Source organism: Colletotrichum orchidophilum (genome assembly GCF_001831195.1).
Source record: "Colletotrichum orchidophilum strain IMI 309357 chromosome Unknown Scaffold_23.1, whole genome shotgun sequence".
NCBI lineage: Eukaryota > Fungi > Ascomycota > Sordariomycetes > Glomerellales > Glomerellaceae > Colletotrichum > Colletotrichum orchidophilum.
The window spans coordinates 36,979-57,701 of NW_019172979.1; the positions used below are offsets into that span (position 1 = coordinate 36,979).

The window sequence follows — 20,723 nt, forward strand, 5'->3', positions numbered from 1 at the left end:
GATAAGCAGACTGTCCAGAAGCCGCAGTCTGCTGGCAACGATGTCACCACTACTGGCAATGAGCGGGCCCCGTAAGCATCCATCCCTCCTATCTAACATACTCTCTCAATACTTTGCGATGCTGACAATGTCCTGGCTCAGCGGCATCATGCAAGGCAACCACAACCAGAGTCAGGCCCAGGCCCAGATTCAGCGCCCACAGCAGTCCAGCGGCGTCGGTGTTGCCATGAACCGCCTCCCGTGAGCATCCATCTCTTACTTTAATGTCTCTTCTCAGTTTTTACGACGCTAATGAAATCTAGATCCGGAGCGCCTATGGACCAGAACATGGCGCAGACCCAGAACCAGAATCTGGCGCAGATCCAGAACCAGATCCAGCAGCAGATCCACGCCTATGCACAGGCTCCCATCGCGGCGCAGACCCAGGCCCAGCCCCAGATGCCGAATGCGAACCAGGCTCTTCAGCAGCCGCACTCCTCCAACGCCGTCGGTGCCGCTCCCAGCCGCAACAACTCCCGTGCCAATTCTCGTGCCAATTCTCGTGCCAACTCCCGTGCCAACGTCGCGGCCACGCTTCCTGGACAGATCAACTCACCCTCGGCGCCGATGGCCTGCTCCAAGTGCAGAAAGCTGGGCAACAGGGCTTGGAATACCCGGTTTAGAGACTCGAAAAACCATGGCTTGGGTCGAAAGACCTTTGCTACTTGTAACCACTGTCAGTGGTCCCCTAACCGGGCCACATTGGACCCGGCTGAATGGGTGCGTGAAAACGCACCCTGGATCCAAAATGACGTCGGGGCCTTCTGCCCCTGCTACTGGGGCGACGAGGGTCGCCACGACCACGCAATGTGTATCGAGAGGAAGCGTGCCCGGGGAGGCACCGCGGCCGCCGCTCAAAGCCGCAACGCCGTTGCGTCCCCCGCCGCTACTGGCCTTGCTCCCGCCGCCGCCGGTTTCCCCGCCGCCGCCGCTCCCGCCGCCGGACCCATTGGCACTGCTGGTGTCACCACTGCCTTTTCCGTCGTTGCCGACAACAATGATCTTGGCCTTTTCGTGCCGCAGCCGCAGGACAACGGTGTGCGTGGCCTTGGTATGAACGCCGAGAGCTACACTAACAGTCACCTCCCTGACAACGGAGGCGGCTACTTCGACTGGGACGTGATCCGTCAGCAGGTTCCCCAGGCCCCTGCCATGCCTGTTGCTGATATGCAGCCCGAGAATGCCATTGAGCAGCCCGCCGCGCAGGAGTATTCTTTCGAGAACGACATGCTCAACTGGGAGCCGACTCTCGAAGATGCCAACGCCGAGGAGAAGGACAATGGCGGAATGATGTAATGGTTTCACATTGCCAAGCGGGATATCAGAGAGTCAAGCCAGGATCGAGGAGTGACAGGGGGGCGGATATCGTTTGCTTGGTTTGCATTGAAGGGGAGGACTGGCCCCAATCGCGTTTGTCAAGTCCTCAAACGAGGCCACGCAGCTGTCATCAGCTGAATGAATAGGGAAATGGCGTTCATGAATCAAAAATACTACTAGCTTTCAGCCTGTTAGTCCGTGACCGTCTCAATTCGTCTACAGGCGTGGAAATGACCACGTGACTGAAATCCAAGTAGTCAGTGCCACATGAAAGCGGCATGGGCCCTAGAGGAAGTGATTCGTCCATTTGATCCCCCGATGTGATTGGCTTTTGGGTAAGCCTCTGGCTAGAAGCTGTATGGGCATCGAGTAACTGGAAGTAGAAGAAGCTACACGTAGTCCCAGCGCATCATGTCAATGTACCGGCAAACTACGACATCCGGTGCCATCCAGAACCCGAGATCACGGTTCATAGCAGTGGGAACTGCAGAGACGAGAAACGCTACTGGAGTCAAGCTTAGCCGTGAGCCACGAGAAAAACCTAAAAGGGTTCCATGGATGAGTAGAAGAAGCATAGTCAGAGAAGCTTACGGAGAACGCTGAGCTTGGCTTCACTTGGATGTACACTACACGATGAGTTCAAGCCACGACCTTGGGGAGGATCACAATGCATGTACGAGTGCCAATTGCAGCCAGCGAGAGTCAAGGCTCGGCCGAGGCTGGCCGATGAGAGGGCCTGCAGTTGGAGAAGACAGGGAGTTGATTCGCGCGGAACTCCACAGCAGCAATTGCAATCTGTTACTGGTTGAGGCCCTTGAGGGCAACGGTAAGAGGGAGGTCTGGAGCCGAAAGTCATGGCATATTCCCTGTCGACCTGGCAGATGTTTGCATGAAGATGGTGCCTCGTCTCTGGGTACTGGAGTCATTTGGCGATGGGAGCGTCGGTCCCCTTGGCCGTGGATTGGGACACGCCGTGTCTTTTTGAGCGGCCAGTGGACCTCGAAATACGCGTCGACAATTCTGGGCATAACCAAGAACGGCCTTTACCAACCGTCACCTCCATCTAACAAACTTCTTGCAGCTATCTTGCTTGGGGTTTCAACAATCGTGTCGTCACGTGTTCGTGTTTAATTTGAATGATGGACCAAGATGAGGAGGAAGGAGGAGGAGACAACAGGCAGGCAAGAGCGAACCGAACAGCTTCGGGACCAGATCGTGGTCAGAGTCGGCTGTTTAATGCAGGTCTAGCGGTTGTTGTTGGTCGATGCTTCTTCTTCTCGCAATCGGGTGCATCCGGGCCTGAGTAATGTACTTACATGTACGTAGCACCGGAGTAGGGATACGTTGGTAAGATGTCTAAGGTAATTACCTAAGCTCGGCAAGGAAGGAGCGATGCAACCCCAGACACGTACCCAGACTTTTGACCCTCGCCCTAAGGTTCATCTCAAAGTTGGGGCCTTGAGTTGACTCAACTCTCCTCTCACTTTCCATTCAGCACTTTATCGAACTACCTTTTGTTTTCATTGTCGGCCATGTTCGAGGTACACAACAGCTGCATATCGTCTGCTCCAACTGACCAACAAACGAGAACGAGGTGGTCGTACTGCATGCAAACGCGCCAAAACTTGGGGAAACCCAGCAACAGAGGTGCGGGCTGGGCCTGGATGGGGAAGGGCTTCAGTGCGTCCCTCCACTGACAGGACCGGCCATCGAGGCCTAGGTACCTGAGGTACGTGAGTAGACGGTTGCACTCTAGCGACCCCTGAGCGACCCCGGGCATCCAGTGCGGCCCATCACGCCACTAAATCCCCAGACTTACCTTACCCCACATCATCTTCCTCATCTGGCCCACTCGAGGCTCGCTAAAGCCGCGCTAATCCTCTTTAGGCCGCGCTAGGGACTGCGTCTCTTCCGATCCCCAGGCCATCCCCAACCGTCCGTCTCCTCCTGGCAAAAAGTTCCACCAATTGTGCTCCTCCAAGCCTCGGACAACATTTCCCTCCTAGCCTCTTGAAGTCAAGTTTGTCTGTTGCGCTTCCTCTTTGCTCGATGCCTCAATGCCTCGAACCCATAGACCCCAGATTCGACGGTCCGTCGTCCCTACCGCGCCGCCATCTTGCCTCCCATCCTGACTTGTGTCCAGCCACCACCAGTCACGAGTGCCCCCAACTCGATCTCGTACTGGCTCCTCGAGAACCCCGGACCGCCTTTGGCACCGCATCGACCACCAGTATCTGTCTCTCCCCGCCCCGTTGGTTCCCATCGCCTCTCCCGCCGACATCTTGGATGCTTTGACCATTCAGAGCTTGTCAACTCCCTCGCCTCTCCCCGCACTTTCTTCTCCATGGCGCCATCTGTCCACTCAAGATCGTCCAAGACCGTCAATCCCGCCGCTAACCAAAAGGTCCCGATCGGCTGTCCACTTGAATGTGGGTTCTGCCTCGCACATGGCCAGCATTTCCCTTGCCGGCCCAGACATCCAGTCCCATGAGATGAGCCTGGCTTGAGCGTGAATGGTATAGCATCCCCCCCGGCCGGCACGACGAAGGATCTCTAAGACGCCTGATTGGGGAATGGGCCATTCCAAGAGGCCAAGCTTGGGGAAAACAAACTGCTTCTCCATGGGACCGGCTCATTCCAACACAACCATCCCATCCTCGTCCCAATCCCATGCATTCTGCAACCGCTGCATGAGACGAGAGAAACCAGCTGTCTGGTACGACCTTGATCTCGCCTCAACCCAACTTAAAAATACTCCAACTGCCCCCCCAGATCACCGTGCTTAGTCCGTCTGTCTCCCTTCGATACGACTTTGCTCCAGGAGCTTGCCCATCGTCAACAGCTTCAAGCAGCCCGAGAGTATCCGCAACCATGTCCAACGACATCGACCACAAGACGGCATCCCAGCCACAGGACCCTATCCACGTCGAGAAGGGTCCATCTCACATTGCTCACCTCAACGATGTCAGCCTCGATGACAAGGGACTCAATGTTGAGGCTCACGAAGGAACCAACATTGAGCACAGCTTCGGTGTCTGGCAGGGTTTGAAGACCTACAAGCGCGCCGCGTTTTGGTCTATTCGTGAGTCACAGCTCGAAAGTGAGCCTGAAGCCAGCATAGCATCGTCTAACGTTCTCCTTCTCCAGTCATCTCAACCACCGTCATCATGGAGGGCTACGACGTTACCTTGATCAGCTCCTTTTATGGGTATCCTGCCTTCCGCGAGAAGTATGGCGAATGGCTCGACGACAAAAACGGCTATCAGATCTCTTCTTCCTGGCAACAAAAGTTCAACGCCATCGGCGCTGTCGCCAACATTGTCGGCGCCATCATGAACGGATACTTCACCCCAATTTACGGCCACCGCAAGGTCCTCATCTTCTCTCTAGTCTGGCTCGCCGCCTTCGTCTTCGTCGTCTTCTTCGCCCACAACATTGAGATGCAACTGGCTGGTCAAGTTCTTTGCAACGTTCCTTGGGGAGTCTTTGCCACTACAGGTCCTTCCTACGCCGCTGAAGTTACGCCTCTGGCCATCCGTGGATACTTGACTTCCTATGTCAACTTGTGCTGGTGTATCGGCCAATTCATCTCTGCCGGCATCCTCAAGGGTCTCGTCGACGTCGAGGGCCAGTGGAGTTACAAGGTCCCCTTTGCCGTGCAATGGGTGTGGCCCATTCCTCTCATCATTGCTGCTTGGCTCGCCCCAGAGTCTCCCTGGCACCACGTTCGTCGCGGTAACCTCGACGAGGCCAAGAGGTCGCTGGCGCGGCTCTCGGAGCCTGAACACAATGTTGACCTCGATGCCACTGTCGCCATGATGGTCCACACGAACAAACTCGAGATCGAGGAGCAAGCCGGCGCCTCTCTGTTTGACTGCTTCAAGGGCACCAACCTCCGACGTACCGAGATCGCTTGCATGGCGTTCATGTCCCAAATCACCAACGGTGGCGCCCTCTGCTACTCTGGCTCGTTCTTCTTCCAGCAGACCGGCATTTCGCCTTCAACATCGTACGCCATCAGTCTAGGAGGAACTGGCATCGCTTTCATCGGCACGTGCATCTCTTGGCTCTACATTTACAAGTTTGGTCGCCGAACCATCTGGATAACCGGATTCAGTCTTCTCGTCGCCTGCTTGTGGATCATCGGTTTCCTTTCTGTTGCCCCGAATCAAACAACTGGCATCATTTGGGGACAGTCAATCCTTTGCGTCGTATGGCTCGGCTTCTACTCCATGTCCGTCGGACCTATCGTATACACACTCGTTGCCGAAATTGGCTCTACTCGTCTTCGCACCCAGACTGTCGTCTTGGCCCGCAGTATATACTACGTCGGTAACATCATCTGTGGTGGTCTCATCCAGCCCAAAATGTTGGCACCTGGTGACTGGAACCTGAAGGGAAAGACTGTAAGTGGTGATTTCAGATTGAGCAGCATGTTGGCAGGACTAACTATGAAATTCAGGCATTCTTCTGGGCCGTTCTTGCTACCCTGACCTTATTGTGGGGTTACTTCCGCATGTTTGAGACCAAAGGCCGCACCTTTGGTGAGATGGATGTCATGTTCCAGAAGGGCGTCTCGGCTCGCAAGTCTGCCAACTACCAGCTAACTTCGGAGGAGGTGTTCCTTGCCGAGCAGCACCAGACTCTGAGCAGGAACCAGACGGAGAAATTGTGATTTATGATCAAGTTTATGAGTTTAAGATACCAGAACCTACTTCTTTTGAGGAGGCCCAGTCATTTATAGCTACCTATACGAGACAAAGACTGCCAACACGCCAGCAGGCGAGCTTGTCCAGCCACCAGTCTGATACATAATACCCAATGCGAAGCACATACCCCGAAAAGATGACCCTGTGTTCGTACATGAGCATGAGCAGTGCTCCCATTTGGGATTCTTCAAAAAGCCAGGCGATACCCATATAGGTTCATATCTTGAATAAGACACAGGTTTCCCTCAAATTAACTACTTGGGAAACGCTACGTTAAGCAGAAATCTGTGTCTCGTCTCATCAACTTGAGCTTCTCAAGAACCCAAGGAAGTTTGGATGAGATATCCTTGGCTTGGAAATTGTACGGCGCAAAAAGTGGTCTCATTGTCCTTGTCTAACTATCTCTTCCGAGATTCAAAGCTTCCCAATCCTCAAGCCTGGAGCTAAGATATATCAAAGGCCGGAGTCTCGTAGACATCGTTATTATCCGAAGCCTCGTGGTTACTTGCCAAAAAAGAACCAACGCGGCGAATCGCATCTTATACTTGCCCGGGGCGATCTGCGTACCATTCGCCATACGGCCAAGCCACCACAACTCAACTCCGTACGCCACGATGAAATCTCGACACATTTCACGCATAGGCAGAGTGATGATATCATTCGGATAATCGATGCTGGTTTCGATAAAGGTCAACCCTTTGAACAGCTCGCCACCGCGCCCACGAAGCCAGCCTGGCAAACGCTGGGGGGGGGGGGGGGGGGGTGGTTTCCCCTCCCCCTCCCCCCCAAAACCCCCCACAAACCCCCCTCATCCCCCGGGGGCCCGGGGCCCAGGGGGGGGGAGAGGCCCGGGGGGGGGGGGGGGGGGTGGTGTGCTTCCAGTCCCCTTCCACCCCAGAATCCTCAACGAAGTCCCATCATAGCTCGTGGGTGGCGCACCGGACGCGAGCTTACGGGTTGGGAAAGTCCTGGACCGACGGGTTGAGGCCCTGGGGATTTAGTCTACTTGGTTTTCAAGAGAAACACGAGCGTAAGACGCCTTGTCGAACTCAATGATGAGGCATTTCGGCAAAATAGTCGCTTTTTTGGCTGCGGCTTCGGGAGCGTTATCACCCACTAGACGCATGAGCTGGTGGTCTCGCTGAGCGGCGATGCCAACCAGGCTTGTTGCGACGAGAAGGAGAGTAAACAGACGCTACCAGCGTCAAACAGATTCCATCGCGACTCGTATCTCAAGCATAAAATTTCCATTATTCAGCACGGTCGGCGTGGCAAACGCAAGTGACATACCAATGCAATCGCAGAGTTCTTCTATTCGGCGCTGTGACCCTGTCAAGCATCGATTACTGACGAGGGCATTCATTCAACATTTGACGTTCCATCTCTCATTCTCCGCATTCACCCCACTATCTACAACCAGCATGCGTTGTTGAGATATACAAGAGATCAACAGAAACGCAATCTTGAGGATAAGACTACATCTGCACATCGAGAACTAGTCTTTATGAAATCGAAGCAGATGTCGACTCCAGCATCCCTTTAGCTAGTATCCGAGGACTCAAGAGTGGCTTGAATGCCGCCACGCCTTCACATTTGGGCCTAGCCTAACTCCATGGTCAACGGAACCTTATCACGACCTGCTATTTCCTCTCCCTCACCCTGCAGGAACGGGGGCTCCGTGCGATGCATACCAATATGTGAAAACATTAATCCGTTAGAACCTGTGCGAATATTACAAGAGATAATCATGTAAGCGGCCCACACCTTGGATGACGCGGGATGCCAATCGGAATCTGTCATGGCCGACGAGTCGGAACCGGAATCATGACATATCACGGCAATTGACAAATTTGAGTAAGCGAACCTACTGCAACACTTATGGTACCTTACTTGATGAGTTGTAAGTGAAGTCTTTCAACTCTACGTCTTCAGACGCACAGACGGCGAGATTTTGACACTTCCAGATGACAGACTTAATCGAAAAGGAGCATCGGCCTCGCGGACTGTGGCCAAAGGCCGAGCGTGAAAGAAAATCAGAAAACGGCAATGAGACGACTGGTTCCAAGCCTGACAGACGACAGATGTCTAGTTTCAAGATAACCGATAATCCGTGCAAAACAATGGCGCCAAACAAGCACACGGGACGAATAGCCAAAAGAACATGGAAATCAGGCGAATTGGGTCGGTTGGTTTGTCGGCAGCGGGCAGACTGGGGTCCAGAACAAGCTGCTGGCGTCTCGAGTCTCCGCGTGACGTAGCCATAGCGTTTCCCGTCTGACGGGTCTGAGACTTGAATGTCGTCTTCCCCGCAGACCGTAACACGAGCCCGAAGCTTGGCCTAGGGAGTCATCGAATATTCTGACAGCGTGCCTACTTGTCGAGTATGTCGTTAGGACGTCATGTCCTTGGCGTTTGATGTATCAGACGTCGCGCCAACAAGACCGATAAGCGACTTTACTTCCGAGGGTAACTGCAAGAATTACGCAAAGAGCAGAGCGCAGAGTATATCGAGGAGATGACGAGTCTGACAAACAGCTCTGTAAGTGGGATACTTTTCAAAATACCACCTGAGCTATCCCGGACGGCCACCTCGCCATCTATTTACCGAGCACTCATCTGGATGGCATTCTCTGAGACGAAATGACAATCGTGGCTAATCTCGATGGCTCTAGTTCGCCCAGTCATTGCTTGGCATAGCTTTTTGGACGGTGTTGGATGAGACGGCGTGACGATCTTGGCTCGTTTCACTGGCCAAGACACCAGATCACCAACAGGTTACTTGGCCCGACATCAGCCCAATTTGAACGTCCGCCGCACATTGCATTGTCCATCTGGTGAACACAGTAGGCACGCACCAGCAATGCCCACGGACAACTGTCATTCGTCGGATGGAACAGCTGGGAAACAAAGAAGGCTGACTAGTCCCAACGGCCTCTGCCCAAAAGTTTAGTTAAACTTCGAGGTCGAATGCTTCAGGCCAGGGATGACACCTCGACACCCCGTTTTATCATGATTTCACAACCCGCCCAGAGTAGGCAAGATTCGCTTTACCACCGTACAGAGAGGTGATCGGGCAATGACTCTCAAATCTTTCTTCCGTTTCGTCTGCCATCCCTGTTCAGCCCTGAAATTAGCTAGTGTTTCCCTCCTTCCCCATAGCTTCCCTAAGTCGCCGTCGGGAGCTTAACACTCTGCCCACGACTGAAAGAGAATGCGGCTGTCGTGCCGGGATAGATGCTTGCGTTTGACCAATTGCCATACCCAATGGCTTTTGCGGCGAACTCTCAAAGCAAGTGCTTTGCCCCAAAGAACAACTCCCATGCTTTATACTTTGAGGAACAAACACTGTCCGCCGCACCAGCTAGATCTGTGGCTACACCCTGCTCGAGTCGGCGACCAGTCAGCGTCCATCGTAATAATACCCTTACATGTATGCTTGTTTCCACCAAGCAAACACCCTTGAGCATGCTAAGCGCCCGACGAGGCGGGAAGATCCTCAAGGGGGGCTAGAAGCATTGCTAGCGTCAGGAACACACCAAGATGCCGACGATTTTGCGCGGGACAAGTCTTATTCCTCTGCTCGCCGCCTCCCGATGTAAGGTGACCCTGTCTGTCGATTTTATTCTCCGGTCGATAAGTTTGACTGCCAAGTACAACGTGACTTACCCCTGGCACAGTTCTCCTGGGAAACAATCGATTTAGCTTTTCCAAGGTGAAGCGTTGCGGTTGGCAATATGTGTCGATCGTCAACGTGCCTTGGATCCAGTTCATCGAACCAGTCAGTGCGTCCAGGCACAATATCAATGTTTCAGGAACGGACTACGGTGACGGCCACTTTCCCGCGAAGAACTGCCAGACTGATGTCAGGGTAAGGGAAAGGGGGGGGTATGGTCGCGATTCAGGCTTTTGCTTAATAGTCCCAACGCGAACCTCTCCCTCGGTCTTGGCATGGGCATCAGTTGCGACTTTCAGACAAACCTGTCATCCAAACCCGCCAAGGCTCACAATGCGATGTGGACAAAGAGCGAAGACGAGCTTGTGGCCGCCTCGCCGCCCCCGGCAGGCGTCGTATCCAACTTCGACAATCCCGCCGAGTCTCTCGTGCCACAGGTGCTTGCCGTCGCCACAACGTTCAACCTCCTGGCCATCATCTTTTGCGGGATACGCCTGTATACAGTCAAGGTCGTGATCCGCCGCCATCAACTTGACGACGACCTCATCTTCATCGCTCTGCTCTTCGCCACGGCATACTCGGCGATCCAAGTGTATGAGACGAGGAATGGGTCTGGGCATCACATCTGGGACGTGAGCCGGGCGGAAGTCGTGGCCTTCCACAAGCTGAGCATGGTTGATCTCGCGGCGTACAGCCTGTCCGTTCTCTTCACAAAAGCCTCGATTCTCTCCTTCTACCTCCGCTTCCCCCTCAAGCGCGCTGTGAGGATAGTTGTGTATGTGGTCATGTTCGCGACGGTGGCGTACTCGGCCGCTGGCGCGCTTGGCTGGGTGTATCTTTGCACTCCCATGGCAAAGATCTGGGATATCGAAGTTCCGGGCACTTGCGTTGATCGGTCGATGTGGTGGTTGATGTTATCGGTCAGCAACGTGGCCACCGATCTCGCAATCTTGTTGCTCCCAATTTGGATCCTTTCACCTCTGTCTTTGCGATTGGTCAAGAAGATCGAGATGATGATCTTCCTAATGGCCGGAGGATTGTAAGTTGATGATGCTGCGTGTCATGAATCGCTCTAACACCTTTTCCAGCGTCCTTGGACCAAGTATGATCCGCATGATCATGATCCCTCTCGGCTTCAACAACGCGGACTTCACCTGGACCGCTTCAATAAGCATCATCTGGTGGTAAGCAACTGTCCGAACCCAAACGTGGGTGCTCGTAGTGATTGACTCTTCCCAGCATCGTGGAAGCCAACGTGGGCATTATCTGCACCTGTCTCCCCTTCCTTAAAGCCTTCATAAAGCACATTGCTCCGGGCATCGGCAAACGTTTCTACGCTCCAGATGAACCACAATCACCCACGGTCTTTGACCGTGCTGCCGCAATCCAGAGCCTGCCGCCACCTCCCAAGTCAGCACGACGTAAGAGCTTCGGCAGGCAGGCCGTCGGAGACGTGCCTGACGCTGAAATGTGCACAACACATTCGAACTGGCCGTTGAAGAATGAGGAGCCCTTTGACTACGTCGAGTATCGAGACGTGAGACTGTCGCAAGATCGCAAGCCTTCTAATCCTGCGAAGCCTGTCGATGTCGCGGAGATGGTCTGAACCGGCCTTGGCAGTGTTTATCTGTTGACGATACCCACCCGTTTGGTGTACTGCGTGCCGAACGGTCTTGGCCTTCCCCCGGAAGTTTCGGGGGGAGACCGTTGAGGATCACGACGATTCCGGTGAGTGCAGACTATCTTCGCGTTCGGTCAGGTGTTGTTGACTAACAAACTTCCTCAGACGTGTGTCGACGTTGTGGAGACCGGCGCGCCGGTGTGGAACACTACACAATAGATGGTGGGATCACCGTCCTGGCATCCACTCCAGCTGTAGCCGCGCCGCCCCGGACATGTCTATTGTCCGGCTCTTCTGCTCGTGGAGTTCAACTCGGAGCCGCGGCTACCGAAGCTCTGTGCTGTCAACTGAGTCTCACACCTAGACAGCGATATTGTTTGTCCATGAGCTCGGCGGTACCATGGATGTCGCCGAGAAGCTCGGACTGAGAAAGGAACGGCCATTCACCCCGTAGCGTTGGATCACGTTGCGGGCAGCATGCACATGTAATCAGGAGGATTGGATATTGGTCACTAATGAGAGCCTAGTCAAAACCATATTAATAATACAGAACTGGTTAACGAATGAAAATTATTAAGCTTCAACTCGAGAGTCAACTGACGCTATTCTCAATGATGCTTACTTTGAAGGCTAATTACAAGGCCAGCCAATCTCGGCGATACGGACGTGCTCACGGCCCATGTGCTTTTCGCTGCGGTGGTGACCGCTCGGCGCCGAGATTTCCCAAAGGGGTTCGAGTTTGCCCGTTTTGCTAGTAAAACATTCTTCGGCCTCGGCGGTTATGAGTGCGCCGTACGCCGAAGGAATTCATCACCGCCTCCTGATGCAAGCCCAACCCACCCCATCTCGCGCCGCGAGCCGTCCTAGTGCACCAAATCACTGGAAAAATAGGTCTAGAATGCAAGCAATCTGACTCAATGGGCCAGCTTTAGGCTGTTTGGGACCCTCTCGGTCGTACCGGAAACCGACTTCCCCATGCAAATTTGGCCTCCCGGCCTGTCTAGTGTGACGATGCAGACCTCCCTGCAGCCCCGATGCGGACAGGGGCTACTGACGCTGAGATCTCTTCTTTTTGTCGTTTACTTTGATCTGCAGATCTGATTTTCTTTCTTCAGTTTACTCAGAAAATTGGATCTTGGGAAATACTTAATCCTGTCTTCATCCTTTGACATATAAGCCCCTTGTCCACCAAAAGATTGAACGTGTCAACACAACGATCCAGTTATTCAATCAAGACATCGGAAAAGCTTTCTGCAGCTGTCTGCGCGCCTCGAGATCCGCCAGCAATCCCCTGGCCGATACAATCCTCCTTCTCCAAAGATGTCGAAGCAACAACAGCTTTCGTCCCCAGCGGACTCCCAAATAACCTTTGCAGACCCGAACCCGTCCGCGCCAGATGCCAAAGTAGATCAGGACAGAACGGATTACTCCTCAGACCACCCTTCCACGATACGGCAGACCGACCCGGAAAAAGGTGGTCCTCCGGCCGGCGACGAGAAACCGGCATGGCCCGTCAGCGATGCGCCAGACGGAGGTACCGTGGCTTGGCTGGTCGTTCTTGGCGCGTGGTGCACATCCTTTTGCAGTTTCGGGTGGGTGAATAGTAAGTCGTAATTCCCGTTACAACGTTGAGGCTGAAGTCTATTTTTCATGTTGCTTGGCGGTGCGGAAGCTAACAAATGTTGTCTTGCAGGTGTCGGAGCTTTCCAAGAGTACTACCAGAATGATTTGCTCCGCAACTACTCGGCGAGCACCATTTCATGGATCCCTTCTCTCCAGATTTTCTTCATGATGGCAATGGTAATTTGTTCGCTTCCGCTGTCACAACCTGAACGTGCCAACTAATCCTTTCTTAGGGCCCAATAATTGGCCAACTGTACGATCACTACGGCCCCCGCTACCTCATCCTCGTCGGCACCTTTTTCCACGTCTTTGGTCTCATGATGACCTCTCTCGCAACGCAGTACTGGCAGATCCTCCTGGCCCAAGGCGTATGCTCCGCCATTGGCGTCTCCGCCATCTTCCAGCCGGCACTGAACACGATCCACGGCTGGTTCAACGTCAAGCGCGGCGCCGCTTTCGGTATTCTGTCCACCGGCTCCAGCATCGGCGGCATCGTCTTCCCCATTATGGTGACGCGGGTGATCAAGTCGCTGGGGTACCCCTGGGCGATGCGCATTTGCGCCTTTATGATCCTCGGCCTCCTGATCATCGCGAACCTCACAGTCAAGGCTTACCACCCGCCACGTCCCCAAAAGTTGTCCAAGGAGCAGCTCATACGCCCTTTCAAGGAGTTTGAGTTCGTCTGCGTCGTCATCGGCTTCTTCCTCTTCACCTACGGCATCTTCGTGCCCATCAACTACATCCAGGTCCAGGCCCTCGAGGCCGGCATGGACCCCAACCTGGCGCAGTACCTTGTCGCGATTCTCAACGCGGGCAGCCTCTTTGGCCGAATCTTTGCCGGCATCATGGGCGACAGGATTGGCAAGTACAACATCTTTGTGGTGGTGTGCTACCTGACCTCGGTCTGGATGCTCGCGCTGTGGATCCCGGCCAACTCGGACGGCGCGCTCATCGCCTTTGCCGTCCTCTTCGGCTTCTGCTCCGGCGCGTACGTTTCGCTCATTGCACCCCTCATCGCTCAGATCTCGCCCCCCCACGAGATTGGCTTCCGCACGGGTATCACGTTCTTCACAAACTCTATTGGCGGGTTGACGACGAACCCTATCAACGGAGCTATTTTGGCCGGTTCGGGTGGGTGGGTTGGCATGAAGGTGTTCTCGGGCGTGTTTTGCCTTGCAGGAACGACTTTTATCCTTGTGGCGAGGATTCACCGGACTGGATGGAAACTCTTTACCGCTTTTTAGAGAGATATGGCAAGGAAACATTGGTGGTAGCGGATTGGGGCGGCAACGTGGCGAGATTGTTCCGTTGAAAGCATCTGGCATTGGCATATAGACATACTCATATGAATCAAATACCCTCACCTCTTTTGAAACTCTCCTCATTCAAAATGCCCAGAATCGTCTCCTCTGGATTGCCGTAAGAATCAACTGACACTGCCAACGTATGGAGTGATTCGGGAAACTGGACGGACACCGATAGTCGCTTGGTCTAGCTGTCGCTATGCCACCAGCGTGCAAATACGCGCATCTGTAGCCAGTACATGGCGGGAATTTCAAATAGTAGAACGATCACGGCTATTGAACTCACTTTAAGTTGACTCACGGTTTGAGAGCAAGGGTCTAGCGTGGAAATGCTAAATCCACCGAGAACCTCGTGGTGAAGAACGTCTGAGCCTCACGTTGAGATGAATCTTGAGCCAGCGAACCATGTTTCAAAAGCAAAATGGCCTTCAAAGTCAATCGACCACGCTTTTCAAAATTGAGATGATGGAGGATTCCAGTCAAGGTCGTCATCGTGACCACTTAATCAGCAAGGACTAGAGTTCTCGCGGGCCGATTCCCGACTGCAGTTCGAGATCACCATGAACCCACGCGGGGTAGCCACCAATGAAGTGACCCGATTGACTTCAAAATGAGCTGGAGCTGCTCTGGGTAAGAGGTGTAGATATTTATGTAGATAGTTACCGACATAACTAATGTGTAAGGTAACAAACACAGAAAGTGTCTGATGGTTATAAATCTGTCTGGTGGGAATGCTGGGGGCACTCTGCAAGCATTCCATGAGAGCCAAGGCTTGCTTACGTACATCGCCATAACAGGACCATACGAGAGTCGGTGTTACGGCACCCTGGCTTAAGACGAAGTTTCTAAGAAGATCTTTTACCCTTACTTGCATCTCCACAAAGTAAAGAACTTATGAGGGGCAGCGATCAGCATAAGCCAGCCGAGTGAAAAGCAGGTCACGAAGCTGACCGAGTTTTAAGCTTCAATAGCTTTGCTCTCAATATCGGCGACCCAACTGCTTCCTTCGTTCAAGGGTCTCTGAGCTTGTTGTGTGACGCTGTAGAGTCCGTTTGCGGTTTCGACTTTCAAATCTCTACTGGATGTCTGTGTATGAGGCGATGCATGCTGGCGAGGCAGAAATTGCTGCGATGGTTTGAATGGACCCTGAAAATCCCAACATGAGGCATCTTCACGTAGCGGAAGCCGCAACTGGCAATCTTTTTATAAACCTATGGACTATCACTGGATCTTCCAGAAGAGGCCGGCTACTATCAGTGGGACGGCATGCCCGTGATCAGCAGTGAGTGTACGAACCTATTTCAACAAAACATGATATAGATACTGACTCGAATATGGAGCTTTCCCTGCAGCGGATATCGGGGCAGCTGCTTGGAAGTTGTGGAAAGAGGGCCTTGCGAACGAAACGATCTCCATTCCCGACTTTGACGCTACCTTGGAGTACTACGAAGCAGCCGATGCATGGTGGAATACCTTTTCTCTTTCGTCCGGTGAACCGTGATAACTGAAAGCTGACTATCATGCAGGGACTACTGGGTTGACTTGGTCAACGGCACCTTCATCTGGGAGTACGCGTGGCCTGAGCAAAACGGATACGGCCGACGACGTCTTATCAGACTTGTTGATGTCAGGCGCTACACACAACCACAGCAAGCACAAGCTCTGCCGAAGCGTATAGAGCAGATTCTCGAAACGGTCAAGCAAGCAGACTATGGCCAGTTTTTGACTCGTACTGATGGGGCGGAGAGTCATTACATTGCAAAGCTTTGGCCCGAACAGAACAGCGACGCACAGCCGTGGTTGTCCATGAGCCAGCGGCGCTAGTTGATGCCTCAAACTCTTGAGGCTCTGCAGTTTTGTCGAGTCTTCAAAATTCAATCGCCCTAAACTTCTAGTCCTAGTAGGACAACTGCACATATACTACAAATGGGTAAGGTATGTGTGGATTGACAGTCTCCATCTGAGGTTCACCTGTTCACTCCGCATTGGCCGGGAGCATCTCGGGGGCCTTTGCTTGACCAAAGTAGCTCGCAATCGACAGCTCCTATTGTTTGTTTCTTTCACGGCGGAAACAGGAAAATACCAAATGAATCTATAGACTTAGTCCTCGTCGTAGAAAACAAATGCTCTGACCTCGATGCTAGCCCTTGGCTCACCAGCGCCTTCTGGCAAATCAGTATCCTTAAAGGCACAATGAGGAACCCTCCTAGGGACACCGGGCTTCATGCTCGAGTCCACTTGCTTGAAGAATAGCACGTCATCGACCTGTTGTTGATCTTTAAAGTACCATTTGTGAGGCGAGGCAGTCGGCGGTCGAACTTCGACGGCCTCCGTATCATGATCCGGGAACCGCACCGGGACAAAGACCAGGTCCGAGTCCGGTATACTTCGGGCATCTGATACCGCGAATGGGTCCCGAGTGATTGGGCGAATGGGTCGCCACATCTAAACGGCTTTATTAGCGACCTCCAGTCTCCCGCGAGGTTTGGCGTTTACTTGCGTTGATAATCTGGTACCGAGGTTTCTTGAGGAGTTCTTCTGCCCGTTCTTTCAGCCATCTTTGAGCGACTCCTTCAGCTGCCTTGAATGACTGGTCTACGTGGACCCCGTACAAAGGCGCCGGACCTTTTGGGCCTTCTTCATCCTTGGGACTGCGACGGATGATGTGTGTCATGATATGAACCAGACAGGGTTTAGGGCTATGCGTGTCAGCATGTTGCCAGACTCGGGATGTGCCAGCGAGCCAAAAAAAAGCTTCACCACGATGCATATGGAAAAATCGCTCACAGATTCTCAGTTTCGGATAGGACCTTCCAGCACAGCTTTTCCATTTCGGGATAGTTGACCCGCTTGATTTCCTCATCATCATCCCAGTTGGTCAATTGACTTTGATGCTTTACATAGTGGAAACCTTGAACGTCGAGAGTAAACTCATTCTCTCTCCCAGTGATGTCGGTGATGGTTGTAGGGATCTCGACTTTGGGTTGAGGCTTGCCGGGTTCCGGACTTTTCCCACCACGAATTAGCTTTCCAACAAATTAAGTCGGAATTGGCATCTTACCCTCCAATTATCATGGGCACCAGAGGTACACCTGGATCATCAAAATACTTGATCTTCGTGTGTACTGGTCGACCCTGCTGTCCCATTTTCAACGTTGTTAGAGTAATTAAGACCGTTTTTTGTTTTAAGGAGATCGCGATTACCACTCGACCGTCCCTTAACAAAGGGGGATTTGTGTCGGTTTTTGAAAAGACCAAACGTCACATTTGGGCACATCTGTTTATCTCTGTGTATCGCCGCGAGTCAGGATCTTGGGGGTAAACAGAGTGCGAAAACATGACCTCCCCGGTCGATGGGGAAGGACATGCATCAGTCTCCATTTAGATAGGCAGTCTCAAGATCTTTTCCCCTACCTGAAGGGAGAGGATCCAGACGTTTGCTGCTGTCGCAGAGATTAGAAAGACCGGTGTTCAGTGATTGAATAATGTGAACAAAGCCTTTGTCGCATAAACAATCAGACACACATACAAAATCTTATTTGGCCGCTTAATACTTAGAGCTGAGTCGCTGACGTTCGTTCCCAAAAGCTTGGCTTCCTTCCAAAGCGAGTCCGATTTTCGTAGCGAGCGGCTCGCTAACCCGCTTTATTGTACTTTCTAGTCTGTTGTGGGAGCCGGAATTGCACATGAATCGTGAAGGTTTGCAGGGAGCCAGGCAGACGGCCACACAAATGGTCAATTGGTCTTATCTACGGATATCTATCAGCGATCTACATGGGGTTCGTCTATTGATATGAGCTTTGAACTGAGCTATTCCCTGCAGCGTTGCAGTCATTCATGGTGCCCTGCCAAGATTTGGTAGTGGTTTCTCTGTCACCCGAGTTGGTCAAAAAAATCTAACGTTGCGTGTACGATGTTACGTGCTTCGCAATCGCGGCAATTCCAGTCGCTCGGTAAGCTGACCCTCAAATTTGGGAGCGGGACTACCCTAAGACGCGATCCCGAGAACAATGCGAACCAAGGGGCACTTGGCGATCATCAACGACGCCCTAATCGTGCCGGCGAACCACGTTTTTCACTACTTCGATTATATAGGAGCAACTCATGCCGCCCAAACAGCCATGAACCTTCATCTCGATGATAGAATGCCATAGAATGTATCAGCACGGGTAAAATGAGGCCTGATGGAAAACTAGACACATATTCACATTGTTGAAGATGCAGTTCACCGCGAAAAAAAACATCTTGGAACAATTCTAGAAGACGTGGGCTAAACTTTTATGTAAAATTAAATATTAGATGAATTGTTCCAAACAGACTAATAACGAATCCGGTTCCATTCCCCGAAAGCGCACAACACTCATATTCACAAAGACACGACAATCTTTCTCGCTGAAACTCCCTTGTAGCTCGCCTCGAATGCCTCCTGAATAGATCCCAAACCTTTTCCAACAACTTGAGATTTGGGAGCCGGAATAAATGTGCCCTGAGCCAGTGCTTGAGGTAGGAAGTCTCGGTAGAGGGCCGCGCCGACTTCGTTCGCTATCAAATCACTTCCCCAGATGAACTTGCTACGCACACCGCTCGTCTTGCACTTGAATGCCGCCGCCGCGCTCTCTGAACCCATTGCCCACAACAATGACACAGTTTCCGAGACATTCGTGGGCGGCCTGCCAGGTCCAGCGACACTAGCTTGGGCGACGAACTTGCGACCCTTGCAAGCAGCCATGATGTTGATACAGGGCATCAGGGACCCTGCCCCAATCGCAATGGCACCAGCCGACTTCCGGCCCTGGAATGCCTTTTTGATATCTTGAACAACAGTCGGGCTGCGATAATCGAAGGCTTCTGTAGCGCCGAGAGACTTGACGTAGTCAAAGTTCTTTGGCGATGCTGTCGCAATGACTTCGTAACCAGCTCCGACAGCAAGCTGAATGGCGTTGCATCCCACACTAGTCGAGCCACCCCATACAAGAAAGGTCTCGCCGGTGGGTTTCGCAGAGACATCTGGGTGGTTGAGACCATTAAAGTCCTTCATGAAAAGGCCACAGGCAGCGGTGGAAGCACCCAAGGGTATGACGCATGCGTCCTCAAAGGTCATGGAATCGGGGATTTGTGAAGTTAGATCGGTTCGCAGGACGACGTAATCTTGAAAACCGCCTTCTGATGACTTATTGCTGCGCTTGTCGAGACCCACGGCGTGACCAACAACGCGGTCGCCGACCTTGAAGCGGTCTCCGGCACCCGGGCCGACTTGGACAACCTCGCCGGACACGTCGTTGCCGAGGATGCAGGGGTATTTGACCCATTCGTAGAGGATGTCGCCGGTTTCTTGCTTGAACCAGTCAACCGGGTTGATGGCCACGGCTCGGTTCCGAATGACGATCTCATTTTGAGCTGGCGGCGTGTAAGGAGCTGCTTTGACTTCCAAAGGTTTAGCCTTTTTAGCTGTGAGCCAAGCTGCTTGGTTGGTAGGCATTGTGATAGGGTAGCAATATGAAGATGGTATCTGTTGGAATTGTCGGTAGAAGAAAGCCTGAGGACTGTTGGTGGTTGATGTGAGGAGGATAGCTCTGTTGATAGAGTTAAGGTACCAATGTTGCGATGATGTGAGGATGGTATGATTAAGTTGACAAAGGGGGCAAGAAGAGATTATATATTCAAGGAGAGAAGCATATGCCCGGACACATTGACATCCAGACAAGCTTTAGATGTCTCCAGACTGTACGCATCATCATCGATATCTTCAATCGTATTTGGCCCCAACCGAGGCCTTGAATTGACCAAAATGTAATACGATGTAATCGAAAAAACAGTTTGTTTCTCATCGAGCGCAGAATGTCTCCCAAAAAGGCCTAGCGCATGTCTGCCACGATGTTGCGGCGCATGCCGGCAACGATCTGTGGGTGAAGGATTTCCAGGGGGCGTCCGGCACTAACCCGATATCGTATCCCATTTCTATCCTTTTAGTGTGGCCCAACTTACTTTTGTGTCATCAGGACAGCCTCAGCTGATTGAAGGGACCTGAGACGGACATGGCTCCCCACGCTACGGCGGAGCTTTTTGTCTGCTATTTGTTTTAAGATCACCAACGAACCTTGACAGCAATAGCTGGCACAAGTTCTATCTTTGCCAGGTCCGTGTGGATCTCGGAACTCGCTGCTGGGCCGACGGAACTTTTCGGCCGGCAATCGGGGTCACCCCCCAAGGAGGTTATATTATTGCCAGCATGATGTCCTTCCTGCAAAGAATAAATCCAGTGTCTCGAGCGACTGTATGGCCAGATGCAATGCTTCCTGAAAATGTCACGTTCATTTCATATTGCTTCATGATTCTGAGTAGACTTGCAGTCGCATCCGCTGGCAATTGTGACAGTGGTGATGTTGGTGCCGAACGCGCTTGTAGTGTTGACCTGGCTGTGGCCTCGCCCTCCGGCG

General features: G+C 52.7%; 6 protein-coding genes across 6 annotated transcripts; 4 read left to right on the forward strand and 2 right to left on the reverse strand.

Annotated features, from left to right (window-relative positions):
- Positions 1-606: 606 nt before the first annotated feature.
- On the forward strand, positions 607-1,335 carry CORC01_03703 (uncharacterized protein; the record flags this gene model as incomplete). The annotated part of the gene is made up of 1 exon (XM_022615352.1): positions 607-1,335. The coding sequence occupies one exon, from the start codon at positions 607-609 to the stop codon at positions 1,333-1,335; it is 729 nt and encodes a 242-aa protein (XP_022478017.1).
- A 2,892-nt stretch (positions 1,336-4,227) lies between these two features.
- CORC01_03704 (sugar porter family MFS transporter) lies at positions 4,228-6,031 on the forward strand (the record flags this gene model as incomplete). The annotated part of the gene is made up of 3 exons (XM_022615353.1): positions 4,228-4,438; positions 4,504-5,762; positions 5,819-6,031. The coding sequence occupies 3 exons, from the start codon at positions 4,228-4,230 to the stop codon at positions 6,029-6,031; spliced, it is 1,683 nt and encodes a 560-aa protein (XP_022478018.1).
- Positions 6,032-10,013: 3,982 nt separating this feature from the next.
- On the forward strand, positions 10,014-11,813 carry CORC01_03705 (uncharacterized protein; the record flags this gene model as incomplete). Its single annotated transcript, XM_022615354.1, has 5 exons — positions 10,014-10,777; positions 10,827-10,922; positions 10,978-11,338; positions 11,525-11,557; positions 11,724-11,813. The coding sequence occupies 5 exons, from the start codon at positions 10,014-10,016 to the stop codon at positions 11,811-11,813; spliced, it is 1,344 nt and encodes a 447-aa protein (XP_022478019.1).
- An 866-nt stretch (positions 11,814-12,679) lies between these two features.
- On the forward strand, positions 12,680-14,226 carry CORC01_03706 (major facilitator superfamily transporter; the record flags this gene model as incomplete). The annotated part of the gene is made up of 3 exons (XM_022615355.1): positions 12,680-12,962; positions 13,053-13,159; positions 13,216-14,226. The coding sequence occupies 3 exons, from the start codon at positions 12,680-12,682 to the stop codon at positions 14,224-14,226; spliced, it is 1,401 nt and encodes a 466-aa protein (XP_022478020.1).
- A 2,160-nt stretch (positions 14,227-16,386) lies between these two features.
- On the reverse strand, positions 16,387-17,433 carry CORC01_03707 (cephamycin biosynthesis protein CmcJ; the record flags this gene model as incomplete). The annotated part of the gene is made up of 5 exons (XM_022615356.1): positions 16,387-16,731; positions 16,783-16,824; positions 16,886-16,985; positions 17,074-17,292; positions 17,348-17,433. 5 exons carry the CDS (start codon positions 17,431-17,433, stop codon positions 16,387-16,389), a joined length of 792 nt encoding a protein of 263 aa, XP_022478021.1.
- A 1,219-nt stretch (positions 17,434-18,652) lies between these two features.
- On the reverse strand, positions 18,653-19,765 carry CORC01_03708 (zinc-binding dehydrogenase; the record flags this gene model as incomplete). Its single annotated transcript, XM_022615357.1, has 1 exon — positions 18,653-19,765. One exon carries the CDS (start codon positions 19,763-19,765, stop codon positions 18,653-18,655), a length of 1,113 nt encoding a protein of 370 aa, XP_022478022.1.
- Between the last annotated feature and the right edge of the window lie 958 nt (positions 19,766-20,723).